General features: G+C 45.3%; 1 protein-coding gene across 2 annotated transcripts in view; it reads left to right on the top strand.

Moving 5' to 3' along the window:
• RPS6KA1 (ribosomal protein S6 kinase, 90kDa, polypeptide 1) overlaps positions 1-14,367 on the top strand; it is a 58,676-nt gene that overhangs the window by 6,934 nt on the left and 37,375 nt on the right. The window contains exon 2 of one of the 2 annotated variants that reach the window (XM_006862256.1): positions 2,176-2,220. In XM_006862256.1, coding sequence (XP_006862318.1) covers positions 2,176-2,220 — 45 coding nt within the window. Of the gene's footprint in view, positions 1-2,175; positions 2,221-14,367 lie in introns of those variants that run through there. The other variant, XM_006862258.1, reaches the window with a different exon arrangement.

Below are 14,367 nucleotides of genomic sequence, written 5' to 3'. Positions count from 1 at the left end.
GTGACATGACCTTGTCAGTGTCATGCAAGTGGAGAAGCCAGGATTTAAATCCATGAAGTCAGATTCGAGAACCCACATTTAAAAATCACATTTCTGGGCAGTTGGAGATGGTGGCCTTGAATGCCAATGTAAAAAACTGGGACATTAGCCTGCAAGCCATGGGGAGCTGTGGAAGGGTTTCCGGCCCGGCACATAAAAGGCATTCAATAAGTAGTGAATGAGTGAGTGAGTGGTTGAGTGGATGGAGTTCAAGGATCACACTTGAATTTAGGAAGGATGAGGTTTTGGAATGCAAAGGCTGGGGCCAGGGAGCTGATAGGTAGGCTGTTGTGATTGCCTGTGGTGGAACTTTGTAAATGTATCTCTGGCTCCCTGCTCTCCCTATATATACCCAGGGTCCTGATCAACCCCTCCCTGCTCTCCAGGCTGCTGAGAGTTGACAATGCATGGATGTGTGTGAGGGGCCTGCAGAACACTTGGCCCCTGGGGAGGATTAGGAGGCATTAAGGGGGATCTGGGAGCAGGATGTCCTAGGAGTGGCAGGGAAGCTCTGCTAGGGGCAAGGAGATTCTGGAATGGACAGAGCACAACTGTGCTTGCTGCTGCCATGCTAGGGCATAACTGCTCTGTGGACCCGGATCCTTGCTCCAAAGTCCTGACCTGCCACAGGCTGGTATTTGCCAGTCTTGTCTACCTCATTACAGTCTTGCTGTGCCAGGAGGGGTGGGAGTAGCTCCTTTCAGCTTCCCAAGACCCAGAGAGGGTACGTTACTCACCTCCCATCACACAGGAAAGGGATGGGTTAGGTTCTGATTTGGCACAGTAAGATAAGCACAGGACTGCTAACTACAAGAATGGCAATTCAGCCCTACCAGTCACTACTCAGAAACTCTAAACAGAATCACTATGAGTTGGAAATGACTCAGTGGCACTTAACAACAACAAAAGGGTGTATAATCCTCCCCAGAGGGCAAGTCTAGGGGCCTGAAGAAGCAGGATCTCCCAGGGGTGGGCTCTGGTGCCCACTTCTCCCTAAAGGAAGTTTCCCTGCTTGGAGTGTAGGCTCCTCCTCAGCACATACAGTTTCTGTGAACTCTCACTCTCTCCAAATAGTGGTCATTTTCTCTACTTCTCTAGATGGCATTCACTAGTTGCCGTCAAGTCAAGTTATAACTCATAGGGACCGCATTTGTGTCAGAGTAGACTTATGCTCCATAGAGTTATCGATGACTAGGTTGATCATCAGACCTTTCTTCCAAGATGCCTCTGGGTGGACTTAAACATTCAACCTCTCAGTTAGCAGCTCTGTATTAGTATTAACTATTTGTAACACCCAGGGACTCAAAGACAACCTATGTTGAGCACTTCCTGGGTGCCAGAGTGTCTAGATTTTAAATCCTTACTTATCAGTTGTGTGACTTTAGGCACAGCACTAGGCCACTCTGAGCCTTAGTTTCCTCTATCGTCTAATGAGGCCGGAGTCTACCTCCCAAAACTGTCATGAGGATTAAGTGGTGCCACAGGTGTGAGATTCCAAGTCCAGTGTCTGGAAGAGTGCAGCTGTTAGCACCACACCCGAAACTCTGATCTTAGGCGTCCTTTACTGGGAAGGCTAGGCCTGTGTGGAAATAGTCCCTGGAGTGTGATACGTGGTCCAATGAAGGAGTGCAGTGGCAAGGGGAGGAGAGGGGTCCCAGAGTAACACAAGGCAAGAAGAGAACCATTTCTGGGTTGGACCTAAAACCCTTACAGCAACTCTGGGATGCGGGTATAATTACTCTCACATTACTGACTGGGAAACTGAGGACTCTTGTGGTTAAATAGTTTGCACAAGGACACAATTTTCTCTGGAAGAACTCAGAGCCACACATGACTCTTCCTTCTCACTGAAAGAGGTGGTATTTAAATAGTCTTTAAAGTGAGGTGTTTGCTGGACTGAGAGGGGATGCTTTGTCTGAGTTGTGAGGGGCTGTTACAGGGAGACTTGTGCCTGTCCCTATTTCCATCCCCAATGAAACTGGAGGTGGAAGGGATATCCCCCCAGAATTCCTGTCCCCACCTCCATGGCTTCCTTGACCATTAGTTGCTGCTAAGGATGGAGGTGCCACATGGATTCTCTTTGTTTCATGCGGATAAATTCTAATAGTCTCTCCCTATCTCCCTTCTCTTTTCCAGAATGGCCAGGCCTCAGGGGAAGAAGCTGGACTTCAGCCATCAAAGGTGAGGACTGAGGCCAGTGTCCTGGACCAGGGACAGGGTGAGGGGACAGTGTTTGTAGGACCTCAGAGGAGAGAGGTTACCCTTGTCCTTCCTGGGTGGAGGGTCCTGCTTTTTCGCCTTTTTGTTCAGCTTAACTTTCCTTTTCTGATCCTACCTAATCCTTGTGGCAGTGTAAGATAAACACTGGACTGCTCATCTCAAGGTCGGCAATTCAAACCCACCAGTCACTCCTCAGAAACCCTATACAGGCTCCCTGTGAGTCAGAACTGACTCCACAGCACTTAGCAACAACAACCACCTAATCTTTGTGGCAACCTTGTGTCAAGAGACTTGTTCCAACTTCCGATTTTTGTAGGTGAGGAAACTGCAGGCCAAAAGGTTTGGGAGCAGAATCCAGGCTGGTTACTAATCAACTAGGCTACTTCCTCAGTGTATTTGCTCATTCTACTCATGCTCAGTGTGAGACTGGGGAGGCTGGGCCCACTGTACTGTTTCTGGGAGGGGCTCAGGTGGGGTCTACCTTCACTCCCTAGTAGAGCCTTGCTGATGGCTACTTGGAAGGAATTTGTTGATCTTACAAGTCTAACCAGGGCCTAGCCTCTTCTCAGGACTCTGCACTCCTAGCCTGAAACTTGTTTCCTCACCCCTGCTACCTGTTTCCCTGTCCTCTTCCCTGCAGCCCCTCAGCCCTTGTTGCTGGTTCTGTGTGTTGTCAAAAGGCTGGATGATAGTTGTATGACCTTGGGTGGGTCTCTGGTCCTTTATCTCCTTTCTTTGAAAGATCGCAACCAGTTTACAGAGTTGCTGTGAGCCACAGGAGGTGCTGTCCTTGAAGGGGCTCTGAAAGCCACCAGGTAGGGACAGAGCATGCTCACTGGAGCAGACTTGGGTTCAAGTCCTGGCTCTGTCCACATCATATGACCAGAAGCTCTTCTTCCTTCTGAGTCTTCGTTTCTCTCATCTATAAATTGGGGCTAATAGTCCCTTCCTCACCAGAGTAATGTGAAGGACACAAATGTAGTAGTACCTGCCTGACCTGGTGTACTGCGTAACCCCACCTCCTACCATGACCCCTCCTTCCAGCCTAGGTTGGCCTGGGCACAGCGCCTGCCATAAATAGGACCTTTGAGATGGATCAGGACTACTGTTTGCCTTGACTCAGCCACCTAAGATAAGGAAACTGAACTGGATGAGGTTGGGCAGGGTGAGAGAAATGGACTCCCACCCTGCCTCTCTGTTGGTTGCTATGGCAACCTTGGACCAGAAGAGGCCAGGTTAAGTGGTGTGAACTGGTCCCCTTCGAATGTCTTTTCTTGGCCGCATGTCTGAAGTATCTGCCCACAAAGTAACTGCCTCTAGCTGCCTAGCAACATAATGTGGGGCTCCCCAGCAAAGAACCATGGTGATCAGGTCTTGGGGTTGAGGTTTTGGTGTTGCAGAGGAGCTTGATGCTTTAGGAGAGATTTTGGATAAACACAGCCTCTAATTTAGAGAGTGAGATGGACTGGTTGGGGAAGGGTGGGACCTTGCTTCATTTGATCTGAAGCCTGTGACTCTTGGCAAGAGCAGTAGTAGGTCCTGTAGTGGGAAAAGAGACAAGGCTAGAGATGGATGAGGCAGGGAGAGCGTTAGAGAGGAGACAAACTTAATCCACTCCTGGCACCACCCCAGGGGGGTCTGTATTTAATTCTCACAACCTCAGAGGGGCTGTTGAGTCAGTTTCAACTCCTAGTGACCCGTGCGACAGAATAGAACTGCCCCATAGGGTTTTCTAGGCTGAAATCTCTCGGGGAGTAGATCGTCAGCTCTTTCTCCCAAGAGTAGCTGTATGGATTTGAGCTGCCAACCTTTCCCTGCGCTGGCAAGTGCTTAACCAGTGTGCCACTAGGGCTTCTTACCTTGGGACTGGAGATAGATGGTTATTCTCTTTTTTACAGATGAGGAAATTGATACCCAAGGTCATGTAGCTAGTGGGTGATGGAGTTGGTACTTGAGCATAGGTCTGCTTAACCTCAGAGCCCCATTTCTCCCAACCCAGGGAACCCTGAGTGCTGGAAAGACAGAGCATTGGGTCCCTAGGACCCCAAGTGTCACCAGTTTTGGATACCTGCTCATCTATCTCCTCTCTTGCCCCAGCTACCAGTATCCTCACTGGTCAGTTCTGGGCTCAACACCAGGGGGTGCTTAGCCTTGGGTTGGGACCGTATCGCTTTTGCAGGAGACAGATTTGGCAGCTGGCCATTTCTCCTTTGCTTTATCAGACATTTGATATGCTCTACTGTTCCACTGAAGTAGTGGTTATGAATCGGGCTGCAAACCTCAAGGTCAGCAGTTGGAAACTACCAGGTGTTCCACAGGAGAAAGATGAGGCTTTATGCTCCTGTAAAGATTTACAGCCTCGAAAACCCTGTACAAGGTCACTGTGAGTCAGAACTGACTGCATGACACATAACCACCACCACTGCTGTTCCACTGAGGTCCTGGTGTGGTGCTGTAGGTTAATACTCCAGACCGCAAAGCCATTGGCACTTCAAGGTTGGCGGGTCAAGCTCACCAGCTACTCCTTGAAAACCCTATACAAGGTCGCTATGGGTTGGAACCAGCTCCATGGCACTTAACAACAACAACAACTGTTCCACTGGATCTCTGAATCCCTGGTGTGGTGCTGTGGGTTAATGCACTAGACTGCAAAGTCGGTTTGAACCACAAGGTCAGCAGTTTAAAGTCACCAGCCGCTCCTCGGAAATCCTATACAGGGTTGCCATGGGTCGGAACCAACTTGACAGCACTTACCAACAACAAGTGTTTCCCTGAGAGATCCTTAAATGAAGTCAACACCTTCTACCCTCAAAGAACTCCCAGTTTGGGGGAGAAGGGTGAATAATGATAGAAAAGCTACGTGGTGGGTATTCTATTGGGAAAGAACTCGCTGTGGACACCTAGAACCTCCATTCACTGCCAGACCTTGTGCTGGGCTCTGGGGCCAAGGACAGAGGTGTATCAGTGGGATGATGAGACAAGCAAGTCCCGGGGAACCCAGCCAGCTACCTCTAAGCATGGGACTGAGTGTGTGCCTGACAGATGGTCACTGCTACACATAGCAGAGAAGTGTTGGGGTGGGCTGGGGGTCATTGTGCCATCTTCCCTTCCAAGGTGGCATTTACTGGACCTCAAAAAACAGGCAGGATTTGGACAGTGGAAGAAGAAAATGGGGCCTCCAGATAGAGGAGAGGCAGGGAGGACTTGGGGTCAGGCATTCTGAATTCAGATCCTGCCCACTTAGGCAAATGACTGGCCCCTCTGAGAATCAGATTCCTTTCCTGCAAAAGGAAACTAGAACCCACCTCTTAGGGCAAACTGAGGAGAGAATATGATACGTGTAAAAGAAGCCATGCAAAGGGGTTTGTGGTACAATATAGTTATTTAATGCTTGCTTATTTTATTCATTTGGGTTTTAGCAGTGATAGTGTGGACAGCAGGTCCAGGGTGAGAGTTCCCTGGATCCCTTCAGCACCCTGGGCACACCTGATATCTTTGGGCACTCTAGGGCTCCATTCACCCTCCCTCTCTTCCTGAGGGTGAACTGGGTACCCCAGGCCCCTCCTCCGGCTGCCTCCCAAGTTGGACCCTTTGAAGCGCCTGCAGGTCTATTTTGAGAACTGAGTGTCTTCCCCCTCCCCTCCTCTCTTCCTGTTTATGAAACCCTGATCCCTCCCGGATCCCTAATGCTCCCCTGGCCTAAGATCAGGCAGGATGTGACTGTGGACTTTGGGGAGCCTCAGGCAGCTTCGGGTTGGGGGGACTTCCTCCAGGCTGGCCAGGGCAGGTCTTTTCCACCTTCCTAGTACCTGGGACTTGTGGCTGGACTCTGACCCCGTGGCCTGCCCAAGGGAGACCCTGAAGTAATAAGACTACCCAGCTAAACCAGCAAGAAATTCTGTTTACAATGCCTCTTTGTCTCTGTGGCCCACTTTGCTTCTAGAAACAATCATCTAGATAGGGAGCGTGTACTTTAAAAAAAAATTTTTTTTAATGTTTTACTGTGAATTATGTGATAGTTTACATGGAAGAACATTAGCTTTACATTCATCCTATCGTATATGGTTTCATTGCCATGGTTACAGTCCCCTCCATGCATCACCAACCAACCAAAGGGTATACCATGCAAGACTGCCCCTGGTCGTCAGCACACAGCCCCTCTCCTTCTCTGGGTCTAGAGTCCCCAGCCACTCCATCTCTCCTCGTCATCGTCTCTTCCTCCATCTCTGGCATCATTGTTTCTCTGGATAGGGTGCCACACTCTGCTTTTCTCCCTTGATGGTCCCAGGGACCTCCACTCCTGGACTGCAAAGTCAATCACTTCCCTCCTTTTGCTACAAAATGTCTACCTTTACATTTCCAACCCTCACAATCAGTGCTGATAACAGTTATTCACTATTGTGCCTCGTCAGTACATGAGTGCTATCCCCATCTCCTTTCATCAGCCCCGCCCACACAGATTAGATACTTCTTAAAGGAGATTCTACCCTCCTCCGAACCCTCTGGATCTAGGCTACCTCTTGAAAACTTGTAAGTCAGTCACTTCTTGCCTTTTTAGCACCCCTCCCCCCCTTTTTGGGTAGCTAATGTCCAAGTTGCCCATCTCTGTCTGCTTTGTGTATGGAGGGGTTGGGAATGATCCTTGCTGTAAAGATTTCCCTCTTTTGAGCTACTGCATCCATAGTTGTAGGTCAAGTTCATTAAACTGTATCACTCTTTTTTTCCTCTTTCTTCTTCTGGCTGAGTTCTGATCATCCAGCCATTGAAGCCAGGTCAAGTGGGTATTATCTGCAAGTGTGGGTGTTCTTGTGCATATGTCCTGTCTTCTTATCAGCTGGACGCTTCACTCTCCACTCTAGTCCTCTGTGACTATGTCACTGACTCTGAGCCCAGGAATCCCCAGGTCTTGCCACACTGCTGGCCAACCAGGTCTCTACTCGGGTTCACAGGAGTCTATTGAATGTGGTAGGGCTTAGGTTGCAGCTTTATTGCTGTTTTTCCCTCACTTCTCCTTATCGGTGATTAATGTGGTCACCAGTCAGAGTGCATGTTTACTTGTGTATTCCCATTGAGTCTCAGTTTTGGAAGGGGGTTTGCCCTGTGGGAACCCGACCACTTGCCTTGATGTCTCCTGGGCAAGCAACTTGCTTGTTCTTATAGTAGTCAAACTGCCGTTATTGTTTTGTATTTTTCCTGTTGGTCTTTCTTTCAAGAAGTATCTTCTGTTCTTCTAGCCACTTCAGGCTGGTATGCTTGTCCTTTCCAGTGGAAATTTCCCACCTCAGAAGATTCTGGATGGGGTTCAGGATTCTACCTATGGTCTTATGTAATGCAGAGGCTCTGCAGGAAGCCTCCTTCACTGGGCATGTTGTAGCCCCATTTTAGGTATTCCAACCAGTTATAGGCAGAATTACAAGCTTACTATGGTGATATTTCTGGCTATTCTATTCTCCCCGCTTCAAGTGTCTATTTTATAATGGTATGCCAGGGAAAACAAGATTCAAAAGACAGCCAAGCATCATAACATTATTTCCCTCTTTTGCCCATTCCAACCATGTCTCAGTCCCTTTATCCCAGAGCCCTGTTGTTCCAAGGTTGTGCATACATCATTATTTACCTCTGTCCCATTTAGCCCATACAGACCTGCCTAATTGTTCTATCTGTCTTGTTCTTCCATTCCCCTCTACCTTCTTGTATATTGCCCCCCTCCCCAGCACCCAAACTATCCTGTGTCTATTCCCTCCCCTGTGCTCTACCTTCCTCTCCCTACTCTTACCCCACCCCCCACATGCTGGTAACCAGTAAAGAATCCCGCACACACACACACACCCTTAGTATGGGTTCTTTTTCTTAGTCTTGTACAATAGTGATCCTATGCAGTATTTCTCCTTTTGTGATTGACTAATTTTACTCAGCATAATGTCCTCAAGGTTCATCCATGTTATGTGATAGCTTACAGCTTCCTTGTTGTTCAAGGTAGCATAATATTCCATTGTGTGTATGTGCCACAGTTTGTTTATCCATTCTTCAGTTTATGGGCACTTTGGCTGTCTCCATCTTTTTGCTATTGTAAATAGTGCTGCTATGAACATTGGTGTGCATGTATCTACTCGTGTTATGGCTCGTATTTCTTGTGGGTAAATACCAAGTAGAGGAGTTGCTGGATCATAAGGTATTTCTATTTCCAACCTTGTGAGGAAGCGCCATATTGCTTTCCAGAGAGGTTGGACCATTTTGCAGTCCCACCAGCAATGCAGGAGTGTCCCAGTCTCTCCGCATCCTCACCAGCATTTATTGTCCTCTACTTTTTTGATCTTTGCTGTTGTTGTTGGTGTGAGATGATATCTCATTGTTGTTTTGATTTTCATTTCTCTAATGGCTAGTGATCAGGAACATTTCTTATATGTTTCTTGGCTGCCTGGATCTCCTCCTTGGTGAAGTGTCTGTTCATGTCCTGTGCCCAGTTTTTAATTGGGTTATTTGTCTTTTTCTTGTAGAGGTGTTGTAGTTTAGAAATGAGTCCCTTGAGCAGACAGACTTTGAATTTATTCTTGACTCTATTCTTCACTAGCTATATGGCCTTTGGAAGTCACTTTCTCTCTGTGTCTAGTGCCTTCATATTTGAGATGAGGATGACCATGCCTCCCTTCTAACTAAGACCCAGGATCTTAGCTACAGTGTTAGGGCCTGGCAGGATCCACAGCAGCAAAGGCTGAAGGAAAGAGTGGCTGCATGCAAAAAATGTTCAGTTAGCAGGAGGCACCGTTCCCATTATCACTGTGTGCCAGTCTGGCCTAGTGCCTGAGGCCAGCTCCCTCACAAGGAGGTCTGGGAACTACGGACCTCCCCTCACGTGGCCAGAGGCATGCTGGGAGATACAGCTGGGAACATCTGAGCCACTGTTGGTGAGGATGGTTATGTGTTGTGGAGTCAGTTCCAATTTACAGTGAGCCTGTATCGGCTTTCTGAGGTTGTAAATCTTTAGAGCAGAAAAATCTCTTCTTTCTTCCATGGAGCAGCCTGTAGGTTTGAACTGCTTATCTTGTGGTTAGCAGCCCAGCTCATAATCCACTATGCCACCAGTGCTCCTCATTGGGGCTTAGCAAAGTCCTTGATCCGCCCCTGTGTAGGGTAGTGTGTTTGTCCTATTACAGGGGTCCCTTTTGTGATGTCTCCTACAAGCTATAAGCTCTTGTACACTGTATGCAGTTGCTTTTCTAAAGGGCCATATCTGGTTTCTGTACCTTTCCACAATTGAGACCAAAATTCTAAGGGAATATGTCAACCCTGTTGCCATTGCCACAGGCCCCCAGCCATACCCCTGTAGCTGGCAATAGCCAATTCACAATTTTTTCCAATAGTTATGGTCCCAAGAGCCTACACGTGCTTTATTGCCACTTTAGTTTCATTAAAGGACTGTTCCACCTTGCAAGTCCAGTCCCAAATGCTTCTTTACTTTACAAGATGGTAACAAAGGTGCCACAAGATCTGTGTCAAGTGGGGAATAAAGGGTCTCCAGTACCCCATTCATCTGTCAGTTTGTCCACCATTCATCTGTCAGTTTGTTGCACTGTGGTGGCTTGCATGTTGCTGTGATGATGGAAGCTATGCCATGGGTATTGTAAATATCAGCATGATCACCCATGGTGGACAGGTTTCAGCTGAGCTTCCAGACAAAAACAGGCAAGGAATAAGGAGAGACAGACTACTTCCAAATATTTATGCTAAAAGACATATGAATAACTGTGGAACACTGGCACCAAAATATTATCAGATACAGTTCCAGAAGATGAGTCCCTTACATTGGAAGGCACTCAAGATACTATTGGGGAAAGCTGCCTTCTCAAAGTAGAGTTGACTGTGATGACATGATGGCATGTGCTGTTGGGGCACAACTCAAAATGGAAGAGAAACAGTTGTAAACATCCATTAATAATCGGAACATGGAATATACTAAGTATGGATCAAGGAAAATTGAAATTGTCAAAATCAAATGGAACTTGTAAACATTGGTATCCTAGGCATTAGTGAGCTGAAATGAACTGGCATTGGCCATTTTGAATCTGTCAGTCACATGGTTTACTATGCAGAGAATAACAAATTGAGGCGGAATGGTGGCACATTCATCATCAAAAAGAACATTTCAAGATCTGTCTTGAAGTACAATGCTGTCTGTGATAGGATAATATCCACATGCCTACAAGGAAGGCACTCTGGTGGCGTAGTGGTTACAAATCAGGCTGCTAACCAGCAGGTCAACAGTTAGAAACTACCAGCTGTTCTGTGAGAGAAAGATGAGGCTTTCTGCTCCCGTAAAGATTTACAGCCTTGGAAACCCTGTACAGGGTCGCTATGAATTGGAACCGACTCCACGGCACATAACAGCAACAAGGAAGACCAGTTAATAAAACTATTATTTAAATTTTACGCACCAACCACTAAAACCAGTGAAGATTAAATTGAAGAATTCTACAAGTTCTTCAGTTAGTAGATTGATCAAACATCCAGTCAAGATGTATTGGTAATTACTGGCGATTGGAATGCAAAGGTTGGAAACAAAGAGGAAGGATCAGTAGTTGGAAAATATGGTCTTGATGATAAAAATGATGCCAGAGATTACATTATAGAATTTTGAAAAACCAGTGACTTCATTGCAAATACATGTTTTCAACAGAAATCAAAGAGACAGTGAAAAAGATCCATATCATCAGCCAAAACAAGGCCAGGGGCAGATTGTGGAACAGCCCATCAATTGCTCATATGCAAGTTCAGGCTGAAGCGGAAGAAAATGAAAACAAGTCCATGAGAGCCAAAATAGGACCTTGAACATTTCCGACCTGAATTTAGAGATCATCTGAAGAACAGATTTGATGCAATAGACACTAAAGACAGAAGACCAGAAGGATTGTGGGATGATATCAAGAACATCATACAGGAAGAAAGCAAAGGTTCATTAAGAAGAAAATAAAGAAGGAAAAGGCCAAAATGGATGCCAGAAGAGACTCTGAAACTTGCTCTCCAGTGTAGAGATGCTAAAGCAAATGGAAGAAATGAGTAGGTACAAGAGCTGAACAGAAAATTTCAAAGCTCAGGTTGAAAAGAGAAAGTCAAACATTATATCAAAGTGTGCACACACCTGGAGTTAAAAAAACAGAAGAGAAGAATACACTTAACATTCTTCATGTTGAGAGAATGGAATAAAAAATTCAAGCCTTGACTTGCAATATTGAAGGATTTTATGGACAAAATATTGACTGATGTTGTTAGGTGCCATCGAGTTATTACCAACTCCTGGCCAACCTCACAATTGTTGCCACGCTTGAGCCCGTTGAAGCTGCCACTTTGCCAATCCATCTTTTTGGGGGTCTTCTTCTTTTTTCCTAACCCTCTACCTTACCAAACATGATATCTTCTCCAGTGACTGGTCCCTCCTGACAATACGGCCGAAGTATGAGAGGCAAAGTTTGGCCATCTTGGCCTCGAAGGAGCACTCTGGCTGCACTTTTTCCAATACAGATCTGTTTTTTCTTTTGGCAGCCCATGGCACTTTCAATATTCTCCTCCTACACCATAATTCAAAAGCATCAATTCTTCTACAGTTTTCCTTATTCACTGTCCAGCTTTCACATGCATATGAGGTTATTGAAAATACCATGGCTTGGGTCAGGTGCACTGTAGTCCTCAAGCTGACATCTTTGTTCTTCAACAGTTTAAAAAGGTCTTGTGCAGCAGATTTGCCTAATGCAATATGTTGTTTGTTTTCTTGACTGCTGCTTCCATGAGTGTTGATAGTTGATCTAAGAAGAACGAAGTTCTTGACAACTTCAGTGTTTTCTCCGTCTATAAGAATGTTGTTACTGGTCCAGTGGTGAGGATTTTTGTTTTCTTTACATTGCGATGCTCTTTGATCTTCATCAGTAAGTATGTTAAATCTTCTTCACTTTCAGCAAGCAAGGTTGTATCGTCTGCATATCGCAGGTTGTTAATGAATCTTCCTCCAATCCTGATGCCATGTTTTTCTTCATAAAATCCAGCTTGTCGGATTGTTTGCTCAGCATACAGGTTGAGTAAGTATGGTGAAAGAGTACAACCCTGTTGAACACCTTTCTTCATTTTAAACCATTCAATGTTCCCATGTTCTGTTTGAACAACTGCCTCTTGGTCCGTGTACAGATTTCCTCAAGAGCACAATTAATTCTTCTGGAATACTCATGCTTTTCAATGTTGTCCATAGCTTGTCATGACCCACACAATCAAAAGCCTTTGTGTAGTCAATAAAGCACAGGTAAACATCTTTTTGATATTCTCTGCTTTCAGCCAAGATCCGTCGGACATTAGCAATGATATCCCTTGTTCCATATCCTCTTCTGAATCCAGCTTGCACCTCTGGAAGTTCTCTGTCAATGTATGCTTGCAGCCATTTCTGTATTACCTTTTAATAAAACTTTACTCACCTGGGATATCAAAGATATTGTTCGATGATTTCCACATTCCGTTGGGTCACCTCTCTTTGGAAAGTATCAAAAGAATATAGAAGGAATATAGTCACTGTACCAAAAAGAAGTGTTTGATTTAACCATTTCAAGAGGTAGCATAAGATAAAGAGCCAGTGATACTGAAGGAAGAAGTCCAGGGTGCATTGAAAGAACTGGCAAAGAACAAGGCACTGGGACTTGATGGCATATCATTTGAAATATGTCAACAAATTGATGCAGCATTGGAGTCACTCACTTATCTATGCCAAGAAATTTGGAAGACAGCTACCTGGCTAACTGACTGGAAAGGATCCACATTTTTGCCCAATGGAATGTGGAAATCATCAGACAGTATTACTAATATCACATGCAAGCATTTTTTGCTAAAGATAATTCAAAAATGGCTGCAACCGTACATTGACAGAGAACTTCGAGAGGTTTAAGCCAGATTCAGAAGAAGACTTGGAACAAGGGATATCATTTGTGACGTCAGATGGATCTTGGCTGAAATCAGAGAATACCAGAAAGATGTTCATCTGTGTTTTATTGACTGTCCAAAACCTTTCGATTGTGTGGATCAGGACAAGCTATGAACAGCATTGCAAAAATGAGTATTCCGGAGCACAATTATGCACATGAGGAACCTGTACATAGACCAAGAGGCAGTTAGTTGTTCGAACAGATGGTTTAACAAGGGAACACCGAATGGTTTAAAATTAGGAAAGGTATGCACCAATGTTGCATTCTTTCACCATACGTATTCAGTTTGTATGCTGAGCAAATAATCCAAATGATACAACCTGCTTGCTGAAAGCAAAGAGAATTTACAGTACTTACTAATGAAGATCAGAGACCACAGCCTAAGATATGGGTTACACCTCAACATAAAGAAAACAAAATCTTCAGCACTGGACCAATGAATAAAACATCCATATAAATGGAGAAAAGATTGAAGTCCAAGACTTCATTTTGCTCACATCAATGATCAGTACTCTTGGAAGCAGCAGTCAGAAAATCAAAGGATGTACTGCATTATGCAAATCTTTTGTCCAAGACCTCTTTAAAGTGTTGAAGAGCAAAGATGTCAGTTTGAGGACTAAGGCACACCTGACCTAAGCCATAGTATTATTATTTTTAAAATAAGTTTTTATTGTGAATTGAGTGAAAGTTTACAGGGCAGATCACCAGTTTCACATTCAACAAATCATATACTTTGTTTCATTACAATAATTATAATCCCCTCCATGTACCATCAGTTACCAATATTTCTCTCTATTCAATTTTGTTCTTTTTTTTTTTTTTTAAACACTCAGGCATATATAATAATTTACATGTCTAAAGGGCACATTCCGCAAGTCTGCCTCCTAGTCACTAGCTCTTAGTCCCTCTTTTCTTAAATCCTCAGCCGCTTCCCCTCTCCATGTCCCCCCATCTCTGCCTCCATCTCTGGCGCTGCTGCTTCTCTGGATAAGGTCCCACATTCTGCTTGTGCGCTTCTCTCTTGATGGTCCTATGGTCCTCTGTTTCTGGACTGTAAGGTTAACCACTCCCCTTTTTTTGTTACAAAACTTCTACCTTTACAATTGTGACAGTCGCAATTAGTCATGATAACAATTAATCACTATTGAATCTT

Source organism: Chrysochloris asiatica, unplaced genomic scaffold (genome assembly GCF_000296735.1).
Source record: "Chrysochloris asiatica unplaced genomic scaffold, ChrAsi1.0 scaffold00047, whole genome shotgun sequence".
NCBI classification, from domain to species: domain Eukaryota; kingdom Metazoa; phylum Chordata; class Mammalia; order Afrosoricida; family Chrysochloridae; genus Chrysochloris; species Chrysochloris asiatica.
Note: the sequence above shows the minus strand (reverse complement) of the source record. Positions and strands in the feature narration are given on the sequence as shown.